The 15,254-nt window shown below is 42.1% G+C and overlaps 1 protein-coding gene across 7 annotated transcripts in view; it reads right to left on the bottom strand.

Moving 5' to 3' along the window:
• ARHGAP21 (Rho GTPase activating protein 21) overlaps window positions 1-15,254 on the bottom strand; it is a 136,370-nt gene that overhangs the window by 45,490 nt on the left and 75,626 nt on the right. For all 7 annotated transcript variants that reach the window (XM_045857686.1, XM_045857689.1, XM_045857693.1 and 4 more), the window contains exons 5-7: window positions 12,853-12,945; window positions 11,093-11,171; window positions 8,465-8,519 (exon numbers count right to left, since the gene is read on the bottom strand). In XM_045857686.1, coding sequence (XP_045713642.1) covers window positions 8,465-8,519; window positions 11,093-11,171; window positions 12,853-12,945 — 227 coding nt within the window. The remainder of the gene's footprint in view (window positions 1-8,464; window positions 8,520-11,092; window positions 11,172-12,852; window positions 12,946-15,254) is intronic.

The raw sequence follows: 15,254 nt of genomic DNA, 5'->3' as shown, positions 1-15,254 counted from the left end.
AGTTTAGCACTTTTGTTGAGCTAAGTTCAAACTAAGGCCTTACAAATAAAAAACATTGCTTAACCATTCCTATTTCCACCACAGAGATTGCAGAAGTTCCCTATTTTTCTTGAATAAGAAAAAAACCATTCACTAAAAAGAACTTAAAACAAAAAACCAACAACCCTTTAGTGCTCATTGCCATTTCCTAGATCTTAATTGTTAGCTTTTAGTTAAGCAGTTTTGCTCATGCTGTTTTATTCTACAGAACTGCAAAGTTAATTGAGGAAAAGAACTAGTTTCTTAAATGAAATTTAATATATTTTATCATCTTTTTACTTTCAGCAATATTTAAGCTTAATAAAGGAGGTAAACATTCCATTCCACTTATTTTCTTTCTAAAAATGAGGAAAATATTTTAGCCTTGACTACTGTGACTCACTTGGTTGGGCGTCCTTCAGCAAAGTGAAAGGCTACTGGTTTGATTCCTGATCAGGACACATGCCTGGGTTGTGGGTTCCGTCCCTTGTTTGGGGATGGGTGTTTCTCTCTTATATTTAAGCTTCTCTTCCTCTCTTCCCCCCTTTTCCCCCCTCTCTAAAACAAATAGATATGTAAAACATTTTTTAAATGAGAACAATATTTTAATCTAAATGCTAAAGTTTTCTTTTTTAAATAATATATTTTTATTGATTATGCTATTACAGTTGTCCCATTTACCCCCTTTTCTCCCCTCTGCCCTGCCCACCCCTCCCCCCACCCTAGTTCATGTCCATGGGTCCTACATGTAAGTTCTTTGGCTTCTCCATTTCCTATACTATTCTTACCTTCCCCCTGTCTATTTTCTACCTACCATCTATGCTACTTATTCTCTGTACCTCTTCCCCCTCTCTCCCCTTCCCACTCCCCTGCTGATAACCCTCCATGTGATCTCCATTTCTGTGATTCTGTTCCTGTTCTAGTTGTTTGCTTAGTTTTGTTTTTGTTTTAGGTATGGTTGTTAATTGTCAGGATGGGTGGGGTAGGACAAAATGGCACCTGAACTACAACCTGGAAAAGACGGCTGACGTCAAACCAGGGCGCGAAGAAAACCACCAATGATATGTTGCCGCTTTGTTTAGAGGGAACCAATCCCCAGCCCCCACATAAAGGTTCAACCAAAATAAAACCCCGCCATATTCCCTGTTTGCTTGCGACTTTCTCGGCCCCACCATGCGGACTGAAAAACCTCGCCCAGGCACGCAAACCCCAATAAAGCTCTGTACTGCTAATTTTGTGGCTGATTAGCATTTATTCCTTGGCAGAGCCTAAGAAAACCTTTCATTTGGTGCCAAAACCCCGGAGGAGTTGTTGTCTACTGAAGACCGCTCCTCTCCCGACTCCCCGAGGAGGCCTCGTGGCCACCCCACCAGTCCGAGCACTGAACCAGGGTAAGCGCCGCCATCCCTCAACTTCCTGGTCCTTGGACTCCAACTCCAGGTCCCTGTCCGCCGGAGAGGCTGCTCTCCTACCGAAAATCGTAGCGCTACGTCGGGGGTAGCCCTTCCAGGAGAAACTGTTCTCCCTCCAGGATTCAAGAATGGATGGAGACATCCCCTGGCCTTGAACTCCATTTCTGTCTGATTTGGTCGGTGACTTGAGTTGCGGGATGCCAATTCTTGGTCACCGATCTTCTGTCCTTGGGACCAGGAATGGGGAACAGGGGTCTAAGCCAGATCCTAAGTCACCTCTAGGGTGCCTTCTGAAAAATTTGCCAGCAATTGACCCTGGCCTCAAGCAAAAATGGCTGATTTTTCTGGCCGTTATATCAGCTCAATAACCGTGAAACCTGGCCTCCTGATGGTACTTTCGATTCTGTTACCCTTACTGACCTAGATAATTTTTGAAGACAGACTGGCAAACGGTCTGAGGTCCCCTACATTCAAGGCTTTTGGGCCCTGCACTCCCGCTCTGATCTGTGCGCTCAATGCTCCACAGCTCAGGTTCTCTTGGCCCAAGAAAACTCTGAACCCGCACGGCCTCCTAAGCTTACTGCCCCAGAACCTCCCTCCTCCTTTTCTGATTCTCCCAAAAATCCTGCTTCTCCTCCTTCTCCCCCTCCTTCTCAGCTCCCGCCAATGGCTACTCCAGCCCCGGCACTCCCCTCTTAACCAGATTCTCCCCCTCCCTCTGAAAACCTTTCTTCCCTGGTTAGCCCGCATACTCCCTCCCGCCTGAATCCACAGCCCCTAGACTCCCGTATTTGCCCCCTCCGAGAAGTAGCAGGAGCAAAAGGTGTCGTTCAGGTCCATGCCCCTTTTTCACTAACTGACCTCTCTTCAATTGAAAAATGCCTAGGCTTGTTCTCCGCTAACCCTACCAATTTTATCAGGAAGTTCCAGTACCTAATCCAGGCTTACAATCTCACATGGCACAACTTACATATTATTTTAACCTCTACTCTAACTCCAGACAAACTTGATTGTATTCAAACCGCCGCTAGAGATCATGCAGACCAAACCCACGCTACAAACCCTACTATGCCGGTAGGAGCCGAGGCTGTGCCAGAAGCCAACCTGGGTTGGAATAATCAGACGGGACAGGCAGGCAGATAGCGTGTAACCAAATGGTTGAGTGCCTGTTAGCAGGAATGCAACGGTCAGCTCAGAAAGCAGTTAACTATGACAAACTCAGAGAAATTACCCAAGGCCCAGAAGAAAACCCAGCCCTGTTCCTTAACCGTCTCACTGAGGCTATAGCTCTCCATACTCGTTTAGATCCTACATCCAGTGCAGGAGCCACTGTGCTGGCCACCCACTTTATCTCTCAGTCAGCCCCAGACATCTGGAAAAACTAAAAAAGGCAGAAAACGGTCCTCAAACCCCCATCCGAAATCTGGTAAACATGGCATTTAAAGTTTTTAACAACTGAGACAAAAATGCTGAGGCTGCTCACCAAGTGCGCCTGCAGCAGAAGGTAGCCCCGCAGACCCAGGCTATAGCAGCAGCCCTGACACTGGCCGGAAGACCCAGGACATCACAGCCCAGGGGCCAAGTCAAAGTCCAGGCCACCAAAAAAAACACCGCCAGGAGCCTGCTTCAACTGTGGTAAGGAAGGACACTGGGCCCGCCAATGTCCAAACCCTCGACCTCCCACCAAACTGTGCTCCAACTGCTGGCAGCTCAGCCATTGGAGAGATGCCTATGCCCTTAAAGGCTCGTTCCCGGCGCCTCCGCACGGGGGACCAGCCGGCCAAGGTGAGGACACCTCTCCGGCCTTAAAGCTCCTTGGCTTCATGGGCAACTGACACGGCCTGGACTCGAAGACCCTCATCACCCTCGCCAAGCCCAGGGTAATGCCACAGGTAGTGGGTAAGTCCATCTCATTCCTAGTGGACATGGGGGCTACCTATTCAGTCTTGACATCACATTCTGGTCCCCTACCCCTTCCCAGGTCTCGGTCATGGGGGTTGACGGAACTCCACCACACCCCCTTCGTACCTTTCCTTTAAACTGCAGCCTTGATAATGTCCCCTTCACACACTCCTTCTTGGTCATACCCCCCTGCCCCGTTCCACTCCTAGGAAGAAACATCTTGCAGCTCCTAGGGGCCTCCTTACAGATCACAGCGAGCCTAAACCCCTCCTCTCACCTTCTCCTTCCTCTGCTCAAAGACCCTACCCCGTTAACCCAACCTCCAATCTCACCCACCCTAGTCAACCCTCAGGTATGGGACACCTCCAAGCCTGTTGTGGCCTCTCATTACACCCCAATTACCATCATGCTGAAAAACCCCACCATCTTTCCTTCTGGACCCCAGTTCCCAATCTCTAAAACCCATCATAAAGGTCTCAAAACCTATCATCTCCCACCTTATGGGCAGGAACTTTTAATTCCGGCCAACTCCCCAAGAAACACCCCAATTTTTCCAGTTCGGAAACCATCAGGAGCATACAGGTTAGTCCAAGACCTAAGGCTCATTAATGAAGTAGTCCCTATCCACCCGGTGGCCCCAAACCCCTACACTCTCCTCTCCCACATGCCACCTACCACCACCCATTTTTCTGTTCTGGACCTCAAAAACGCCTTCTTTATTATTCCCCTCCACCAGGATTCATATTTTCTTTTTGCCTTTACCTGGACTGACCCTGACACCAACCTCTCACAACTGACATGGACAGTCCTTCCCCAAGGCTTTAGAGACAGCCCCCATCTCTTTGGGCAGGCTCTTGCCTGGGATCTTGCCGCCTGCAACTTAGGTTTAAGCACTGTCCTCCAGTCTGTAGATAACCTCCTCCTGTGCAGTCCCTCATTACAAGAGTCTCAACAACACACAGACCTTCTCCGTAACTTTTTAGCAGACAAAAGATATCGGGTTTCCCCCACCAAGGCTCAGATTTCCACACAAACCATCACCTACTGAGGTCTGTCCATAACCCCTACCACACAGTCTCACTGCAGACCGCATTCGCCCCCTCCATGAGTTCCAACCCCCCATTAATGGAAATCAGATTCCCTCCTCCTTGGGATTAGTGGGGTTCTTCAGACACTGGGTTCCCAGCTTTGACCTCTTGGCCAAGTCCCTGTACAACGCTGCAAAAGAAACTCCTATGAGACCCCTTACTTCTCCCAAGCTGGTAGAGAAAGCCTTCACCACGTTATGGGACACACTCCTGCAAACCCCCTCTCTAAGCCTTCCCAATCCCACCCATCCATTTCACCTTTTCACTGATGAACGCAAAGGCATAGCAATTGGTGTCCTGGCCCAACCTGTTGGCCCCTCCTACCGTCCAGTTGCTTACCTCTCCAAGCAGCTGAATCCAACCTTATGGGGGTGACAGCAATGTCTCCATGCTCTGGGTAGTGCCGCCGAGTTAGGCAAGGAGGCCCTCAAGCTGACTCTCTGCCAGCCAGTGGTCGTTTTCTCGCCCCACTGCCTTACTGATCTGCTTTCACATCAGGCTCTCTTATTACTAAGCCCTTCACACCTCCAAAAGCTGCACCTTCTGTTTATAGAAAGTACCGCTTTATCCCTTCGCCTCTCCCCTCGGCTCAAGCCGGTCACCCTCTTACCAGCGCCTACCATTGACCCTGAACCCACTCTTGTCCAGAAGTTCTTGACGTTCTCGGGCAGCCCCTAGACAGGGTGTCTGACATTCCACTCCCCAATGCTGACCTCACTCTGTTCATAGATGGCAGTTCTGTGGTGGGGGCCGACGGAAGGCGGAGGGCGGCCTACGCGGTGGTCACCCTTGCATCCACCCTAGAAGCACAACCGCTGCCTGAGGGCACTACCTCACAAAAAGCAGAACTCATTGCTCTCACCTGAGCTTTCTCTCTGGCAAAAAAACAAGCGAATAACCATCTACACAGACTCCAAATATGCCTTTCTCATTGTTCACAGTCACTCTACTCTCTGAAAGGAACGTGGGTTTCTCGCATCTAAAGGCTCTCCCATCATTAATGCATCTCTAATCTCTGAACTCCTCCAAGCCTTAAAATTACCTGCAGAAGCAGCTGTTGTTCACTGCAAGGGGCATCAAACCTCGGGAAACCCTGTCTCCCAGGGCAATGCCCGGGCTAATGCCGCAGCACGAAAACTGACCACTGGAGCTTCTCCCTCCCCCATACTCTTCTTGTCCACCCCAGTACCTCCTTCCTATACTCCTCAGGAATACTCTTCCCTGTATGCCCGGGGTGGCCGCATTGGCCCCGGAGGCTGGATCTTCCTCAACGGAAAAAATTGCCATTCCCCAGCAGCAGGCTGTTCCCCTCCTCTCAGAAATCCACCAGTCACTGCACATGGGCCCCAAGGCTCCATTCAAGTTCCTAGATCCCCTCTTCTCCTTCCCAAATCTTCTCCAGTCCATCAAGCAGGTGCATGCTAAACGCTCAGTCTGCTCTAAAACGTCAACCCAGGAAGGCCTTAAACCCTGGTTTCCAACTGACCAGATGAGAGGACATCTCCCTGGCCAGGACTGGCAAATCAACTTCACTCACATGCCTCTCCACAAAACATTCCGCTACCTTTTAACTTTTGTTGACACGTTTTCAGGTTGGACTGAGGCCCATCCCACGACAAGAAAAACAGCGGATACAGTAGCCGACTTGCTCCTCAACCGCATTATCCCATGATTTAGGCTGCCCTCCTCTATCCAGTCGGACAACGGCCCAGGCTTCAGCTCCCAAATCGTCCAGCAGGTCTTCACCTCCTTTGGCATCACCTGGAAGCTGCACATTCCTTATCATCCCCAGTCTCCCGCAGTCCCCATTCCCACTCCTCTCAAGGTCACAAACTCCCCCACATCTTTCCTCTTAAAGGACGTACCTCTTCTCTAAGATCCTGAACGCCAGCCACAGGAAAAAATTTGTGAAGCCTCCGGGGTTACCTTCAACCAGATGCTGCTTCAGGCCCAAACCCACTTGCCCCTCCCTGACGAACCAGAAACGGCCCACCTCTAACCCCTCCCCTCCATGCCCCCAGGACAGCAGGAAGTAGCCGGATCGAACACGGTGCCCTATTCCTATCAAAGAGGTAGGAATGTCAGGGTGGGCGGGAGTAGGACAAAATGGCGGCCCAACTACAACCTAGAAAAGACGGCTGATGTCAAACCAGGGCCCAAGGAGAACCACCAATGATATGTTGCCGCTTCGTTCGGAGGGAACCAATCCCCAGCCCCCACAAAGAGGGCCAACCAAAATAAAACCCCGCCATATTCCCTGTTTGCTCTCGACTTTCTTGGCCCCACCATGCTGACCCAAAAACCTCGCCTGGGTGCGCAAACCCCAATAAAGCTCTGTACTGCCTAATTTTGTGGCTGATTAGCATTTATTCCTCAGAGGAGCCTAAGAAAACCTTTCATTAATAACTATGAGTTTGTTGTCATTTTACTGTTCATTTTATCTTCTTTTTCTTAGATGAAGCCCTTTAACATTTTATATAATAAGGGCTTGGTGATGAGGAATTCCTTTAACTTGACTTTATCTGAGAAGCACTTTATCTGCCCTTCCATTCTAAATGAAAGCTTTCCTGGATAGAGCAATCTGGGATGTAGGTCCTTGCCTTTCATGACTTCAAATACTTCTTTCCAGTCCCTTCTTGCCTGAAAGGTCTCTTGAGAAATCAGCTGACAGTCTGATGGGTACTCCTTTGTAGGTAACTGTCTCCTTTTCTCTTGCTGCTTCTAGGATTCTCTCCTTATCTTTAATCTTGGGTAATGTAATTATGATGTGCCTTGGTGTGTTCCTCCTTGGGTCCAACTTCTTTGGGACTCTAAGCTTCCCAGACTTCCTGGAAGTCTATTTCCTTTGCCAGATTGGGAAAGTTCTCCCTCATTATTTGTTCAAATAAGTTTTCAATTTCTTGCTCTTTCTCTTCTGGTAACCCTATGATTCTGATGTTGGAATGTTTAAAAATGTCCTGGAGGTTCCTAAGCCTCTTCTCATTTTTTTTTTTAAATTCTTGTTTCTTCATTCTTTGCTGGTTGGATGTTTCTTTCTTCTTTCTGGTCCACACCATTGATTTGAGTCCCAGTTTCCTTCCCATCACTGTTGGATCCCTGTGCATTTTCCTTTATTTCACTCAGTGTAGCCTTCACGTTTCATCTAATTTGCGACTGAATTCAATCAATTCTGTGAGCATCCTGATCACCAGTGCTTTGAACTGTGCATCTGATAGGTTGGCTATCTCCTCATCACTTAGTTGTATTTTTTCTGGAGCTCTGATCCGTTCTTTCATTTGGGCCTTTTTTTTTTGTCTTGGCACACCTGAGCCATGAAAGGTTAAGTGCCTACGGCAGGTTCTGCTGAAAGGACTGATGCACCCGACTGACTCAGAACATGCAGGTAAAAATGCTGGAGTAACTCATCCCAGTGTAAAAAGTCTACCCACATCCACACAACCTCGGTTCCTTAGAAGACAGTACATTCTCCTAAAATTTTCAATAATAGTTTTATTTCCTTTCTAAGACCTTAATATCTTTCCCTTAAGTTGTAGATTCCATTAATTGTGAATATTGCTAATGGAATAAATTGGTACTGTTAAACAAAATTGCTTGCCAAGTTAATTATGAACAGTAATACTTATTGGAAAATTAAGATGGCTTTCACAAAATTCCTCACATTAGGGAAAAAAAAAAGATTCTAATTCCTGGGGATATGCATTTGTACCCTGAGGTTTGACTTCCTGTCAAATGACCACCTAGAAAGCAACACTGGGCTGAACTCTAGGGATCTCAACCCAAACGACAGCAGTCAGGAGAGTTCACTAGGGAATCAATAACACATTTTCATGTCACTTGATTGCAAAATATTGACAGTGGTCTCCCCCCTGCACTTTTGTTGTAAAATGTGGAGAATTCCAGACTGCTAATTGAACCAGAGAGTATGGGTTTTTTTTTCTAGAATTTTTAAAAATACAATATACCTCCTCTTTAAAATCTCTTTAAATTTTTTAAATTAATGCTCACAACTGAAAAACAACTCATATTTGAATAAATAAAACTTACCACTTGGAGAATGTCTTCATCTTTTGGCATAACACTAAGTTCCAATGTTGTATCACTGAAATTAAATATACAAAAACAGTATTTTAGGGAAGGTGGAATGTGTGAAAAAGTCATAAAAGGAAAAGTAGTTAACTCAGAAATATTTCTTAAATTGCTTAAGAGTTTAAGTTTTGGTTTTTCTAAATCTTTACTTTTCAAATGCAAACCATTAAAATGAAATGAAATAACTTTTACAGATATGCTAGTTATGTATGAAAGAGAGCACCCTACCATATGTTTGAGCTACTCATGATCAGTCAAGACTTATTTATTATTTAGAAACAATTTATTTAGAAACAAAGTATATTACTTGTATTAAATAGTCTTGGATCAACATTCATGGGTCCATAATTTGTTATTATTATTTTATGTCAAGTAACATAACAAATCACACCTTTTTAGCATATATTCTCATTATTTATCAAATTAAGAGTATATTAACATAAAAATAACCAAAGAGCCTGCAAATTTAACATTTCAAGCAATATTAATTGAGCATTCTCCTTTTGAAATATCCCTTTCAGCCTCAGAGGTGAAGGAAATCAGAGCTGACTATTACAACTTGTTTTTAAAATCTATATAGCATTTCAACTACTGTATTTGCTTCTCTGTGATTTCATTTTAGAACCTTTAGGAGAACACTCCAAGTCTCATTTCATTTTGGTACTATAAATTTCCTCTTTAAAATAACAGAGTTTTTCTACATTTGAAAAAGTTCAAAGGGGTAAATTATACTGAGTCCTGTGGCCTGGAATTGCATTTAGAGAAGACAAGAATAGTGGTGCTGTCCCCATTGATGCTTCAGTATCTAACCTAATAATATCAGATAGAATTTTCCCCAATATAATCAAGAGATTAAAAAAAACAATCAAATGAAAAACAAAAAAAGAAAATCTACTAATTTATTAGTGTCTCTTTTTGATAAGTCTGAACCATTATAGGAGGGTTCATAAATGCTAAGAGAACAGAAAACCAGTAAGAACCACAGGTTCAAATAAATGTAACTACTAAAATATGTAGGCATGTGTATGTCAATATTTAGAGTTGGTAGAAAATACATACTGATGTTTCGATAAATTCTTCTACAAGGATACATTTTTACATTAATACACTGCAGAATCTCAATGGCTTTGTGCTGCATTATCCATTTGCTACCAACTGCAGACAAAAGGAACACAGTTGTTTTTTTTTTAAAGAAAATAAGATAATGAAAAAACAGTTTTTCTCTATTTTTCAAATAGCTTTATTGGTTGAAAAATTAAGACTATCATTTCAAAGTGTTATTACTCTGAAAGATGAACTGTGCCAGTAACAAAAAATTAATTTAAGTGTTCAGGAAAACAAAGAATAAATTATATCACTAGGAAAATATTATTTTTAAAAAAGAGATGTTAACAAATATAGTAAAAGTCCTCAAATTATAGGTTGACAAAATATACTGGTATATTTACAATGATCTACATTATTTTAAAGAGAAATTTTGGGCGAATCTCCCCACTGCCTCTCCAGAGACTTTAAACGCTTCACTAATCCCCAAGTCTACTCCATACCTTAAAATCAATTGGTATCAATGTAAGTAACACCTAGAATTCAACATTACAGGATAGATTTAAGATCTGCTTTCTCTAAGGATGCCATTATATATTGAAACATTAAAAATACTCTGAGATAAATAAATCATGATCACATTATTTCACTGTAAAAATGACGTTGCATTAGGGCATTTGTGTAAACAACATAGCATGAGCTGCTTTAGACATGGGTAAAAGAGATTGATAAATATCTTTATAAAATAAAAAATTCATTTTAATTACAGAGAAGTTGGTATGGCTAATATAAACCAATATATAATCTAGAAATTACTATACGTGAATCTGAGAAGAACCTCCTACAATAGTGATGATCTAGAAACTAGACCCCAGATTTATGCCTACTCCTCACAGAAATTCAATATGGTAACCTTTGGTTTTCAATTTTTTATTTGTAATAATAAAAAAAAACCTTTCTAGGTGTGTGGTAAAAAAAAAAGAAAATAGGACTAAATTATCTTTGAGGTCCCATAGATAGTCACTCTATAAATATTTATTTACCTTTAAAGCTCATAAGTCTATCATTCTGTACAATGTAGGCAGACAAATGAATTGTAAGAGAATATCTTGCTATCTTGGTCAAAACAAATGAATACATCTGAGCCAAGACTATTATTCTATAAATTATTTAAAGACAACTTATCTTAGTAAGAAGTTTTAAGATCATTTATGAATACATTTAGTTATATATTTATTATAAACAAATTAGCACTTACCACTTCAAATAAAAGTGAGAAACTTACAAAAAAATCTAAAATGTGTGCCTCTTAAACTCTGGAGTTTTAATCACAAGTTTGACAAATCCTGCTGAAGCAAAGCTACCAGATGAGCTGACCTTGGAGTTTCTTCCTGGCCACTCCCACGTGCACCATGCACTTCAAGTCCCACATCTCCCCATCACACCAACTCCCCACAGGAGTGCAACACTGCATTAAATCTGCTCACTCTGCTGATTTAGACCCATCTGTAGCCAAAATTAATCATATTTCAAGAATCTTACCTGTTCTGAATTAAAGCAATTACTTGGGAATACGTCTTTCCAATAACACTTTCTCCATTGACTTTTATAATTCGGTCACCTTCAAAGAAGAGTAAAAAAAAAAAAAAAAAACCAAAAACATATATATATATATATGTATATCAAATGAGGAATTCCTAAAAAAAGTCACTTTTCAATACTTTTGATATATATCTTTTATTAACTAATTAATTTTTAAACAATTTTTAAAATTGTTTTTCATGAAATATATCTTGAGAAACATACTTTTTAATGAATTCTTACTCATTGTTTTTTAAAAACATCTTTTTAAAGTGTTTTTTATAATATCTTTTAAAAGCTGAACCTAAATTTTAATATATCCAGCTTCTTATGAAATACAGCCATGCTTTAAATAAGAGTTCCAGTCATTTATGAATTTGGACACCTCAGAAGGTATAATTACCAAGAGACCACAGCTCTACTGTACTATCTATGCCCCTAATAGCTATTTTCTGAGTTGTAGTTTTCCTGCTTGTCACCTGTGAGAGAAAAACATTATTCCACAGATTACGTAACTGATTGTTTTAGTATCTCAGTGTCCTCCAAATCCAGCCCAGCTGATTTCCTTGTAGTATTCTTTGAATCTATTTAGTTTATTGACTGGTGCTCTATTACAAACTTAAATATGGGTCTGCATAAGGTTTTGATGTTTATACATGTTAACTTGTTCTTCATTGTAATGGAGAAATGGACATTCGGATTACTCAGAAAAACTCAGGGGAGTACAAAGGAAAAGACTGGGACATAAAGGACAGGTGAAAAGAGGAAGAAAAAAAAATGTCCTTTGTGCTGATCACAGTATCTGTATTTCATGTTCTCCATCTTGTGATGCTTAGAATGTGACAGGTGATACATTCTAGGAAATGGGATCTCATATGTACACTGACATGCACATTTTATATATTAATGATATTAAAATTAGGCTTACTTTAAGTATGATAAAAAAGATAATTAAGGTAGGTAATAAAGGTAGGCAAGAGTGCCTCCTCATAAATCTTATCAATGATACTTGTTACTGATATTTGATAATATCTATAGCTAGAAAGATAGCATATTTATAGCTAAAAAGATAACATCTCATTCAAAAGGCACCAAAAGATAGTTTTTCACTAATACTTTACTAGTTTTTCACTAATAATTTAAATTATTCTATGTTTAAAAACACGAGAGAAGAGCAACTATCTTCAAGTGTGCATTCATCTAAATGAAATCTCTTAGTTTTTATTAAAAATCACAAATCAGAAAACATTTTCAGAACAAACCACTATCAAACTATATCCACTGATACCTACATGAGGCTAGGCTTGCACTGCAGTAGAGATTTAGGCTACTTTGTATGGAGCTAATTAATTAATTCAGATCAGATACTTTCAAAAGTTAGACACAGATCCAAGAAGATTATTTCAATTATGTCAGTATCTTCATCATTTTCCTATGCTATAATCCTTTGTCAAAATGAAATGTGTGCAAAAGAGGTTCTTTAAAGGGCCTCCAAGAGTCCATTGTGTAAGTGGTAACCAAAACGGCCCACAATTTATAATTCATATTATTTCTGTACAAACACATCCATTTGGGTACCAAGAAACATAACCAATTGAGGTCTCAAAAACAGTAATAACAGATGTGAAGAAAAAGAAAGAAACATACAAAAAGATAGCTAAGGAAAAATAAAAAAGCAAAATAGAAATTAAAAGGTATTGTTTAAAGAAGAGCATTAGCACCTGTGCACAATCCAGCTTCAAAAGCAGGTCCTCCTTCTCTAACCTGTTTAACAAATATGGTATCCATGGGTTCCAGGCGGTTTCTCTGTTTTCCTGTGGGAGACAAAAAAAGCCCAATGTATGGTTGTACTTGACAATCTTTTATTAAATACCAAAATGTAAAATGATATTTAATTGAAACAATTAAGCAAAGATTCTAAATGAAGCAGTAAATACATACCCTAAATCTGGGTGCTAAAATCATAATTTAGGGGTTTTCATTAATTCAAAAATTTATTTTGTTTCTTCCATAAGACAACAGTAGTAACAGTTTCCATTTACTAGGCACATTCTCTCATATGTACCCATATTCTGTATGTACCCAGTAAACATAAGTAATACACTAAGTACTATATATAGCTAAGAGCTGATTTCTATAGCAAGGAAGTATTACTATCACCAATGCATAAGAAAAGAAAACTGAGACTCAGGGAGATTAAATAAATTCTCCAAGGTCACATCCTTAGATTACACAAGCAGTATTCTACCACTTTTTTTTTTTTTAGTTTTATATCTATATTTATTTATTTTTTTTTAAATTTATTGATTATGCTATTACATTTGTCCCTTTTCCCCCCTTCCCTCCCCTCCACCCTGTACCCCCTCTCCCACCCACGTTCCCCCCCCTTTAGTTCACTTCCATGTGCAATTCTTATGAGTTCTTTAGCTTCTACCTTTCCCGTACTATTCTTGCCCTCCCCCTATCTATTTTCAACCTACATTCTATGCTACTTATTCTCTATACCTTTCCCCCCCTCCCCCTCCTCCCACACCCCCTGTTGCTAGCCCTCCATGTGCCCTCCATTTCTGTGGTTCTGTTCCTGTTCTAGTTGTTTACTTAGTTTCTTTTGGTTTTGCTTTAGGTGTAATTGTTAATAATTGTGAGTTTGCTGTCCTTTTACTATACATGTCTTTTTCTTTATCTTCTTTTCTTAGATAAGTCCCTTTAGCATTTCATAAAATAAAGGCTTGGTGATGATGAACTCCTTTAATTTGACCTTATCTGAAAAGCACTTTATCTTCCCTTCCATTCTAAATGACAGCTTTGCTGGATAGAGCAATCTGGGATGTAGGTCCTTGTCTTTCATGACTTGGAATATTTCTTTCCAGCCCCTTCTTGCCTGTAAGGTCTCTTTGGAGAAATCAGCTGACAGTCTGATGGGAACTCCTTTGTAGGTGACTGTCCCCTTATCTCTTGCTGCTTCTAGGATTCTCTCCTTCGTTTTTACCTTGGCTAATGTAATTATGATGTGCCTTGGTGTGTTTCTTCTTGGGTCCAACTTCTTTGGGGCTCTCTGAGCTTCTTGGATTTCTTGGAAGACTGTTTCCTTTGCCAGATTGGGGAAGTTCTCCTCTATTATTTGTTCAAATAACTTTTCCACTTGTTGCTCCTCCCCTTCTGGTACCCCCTATAATTCGAATGTTGGAACGTTTAAAGGTGTCCTGGATGTTCCCAAGGCTCTCCTCGATTTTTTTTAATTCTTATTTCATCATGCTTTCCTGCTTGGTTGATTCTATCTTCCTTCTGGTCCACTGTATTGTTTTGAGACTCAGATTCCTTCCTTTCTCTATTGGCTCTCCTCCGCGTATCTTCCTGCATCTCTTTTATGGTAACCTGCATCCTTTCATCTAAATTGCGCCCAAAATCAACCAATTCCGTGAGCTTTCTAATCACCAGCGTTTTGAACTGTGCATCTGATAGATTGGCTATTTCTTGGTCGCTCAAAAGGATGAGTCCTGGGGGACTGATCTGCTCTGTTGCACACATGTCTTATGTCTTTCCCTGTCTCTCTCTCTTTTTTTTTTTTTTTTCCGGACTGGTCGCTCTTGTTAAGGTGGGAGGCGGAGCCTTAGGTGTTCACCGGGGCTGGGCGCCCCAGTCGCTAGATTGTGACGTTATATGTGGGGGCGGGGGCGGGGGCGGGGGCGGGGCGGGGCGGGGGCGGGGGCGGGGGCGGGAGGGAATCAATGGCGGCAGTTCAATTCTCCTGGGCCCAGACCTTTCCCCGGGCTCCTGGGCTGCGAGCTCTGCCCTGGTCCACAATCGCTGCCCCACTGGGTCCGGCAGCCGCAGCTTGTGTACTCAGGGTCCACCGCTGCGTTCCTGCGCCCCGCTGTCGTGCCGATTCCGCGCCAAATTTCCCCCGACCTCCGTGCGCTGCCGGCCCGCGCCAGCCCCGCGCCCGCTCGGCTCGTTGTCTCCTACCAGTCTGGATGTACGGGTCTACTTCAACTTCTTGGCTGTCCGACTTCCATTCAGATGAATCCCCTGTCGGTTCTGGGTGTTATGCTGACTGTATTTTGTTGTTGTTCTAATCTTGGTTGTGCGAGGAGGTACGGTGCGTCCACCTATTCCTCCATCT

Source organism: Phyllostomus hastatus, unplaced genomic scaffold, assembly GCF_019186645.2.
Source record: "Phyllostomus hastatus isolate PE091 unplaced genomic scaffold, TTU_PhHast_1.1 phas_scaffold_1674, whole genome shotgun sequence".
Taxonomy (NCBI): Eukaryota; Metazoa; Chordata; class Mammalia; order Chiroptera; family Phyllostomidae; genus Phyllostomus; species Phyllostomus hastatus.
This window is presented reverse-complemented; position numbering and strand designations above follow the sequence as displayed.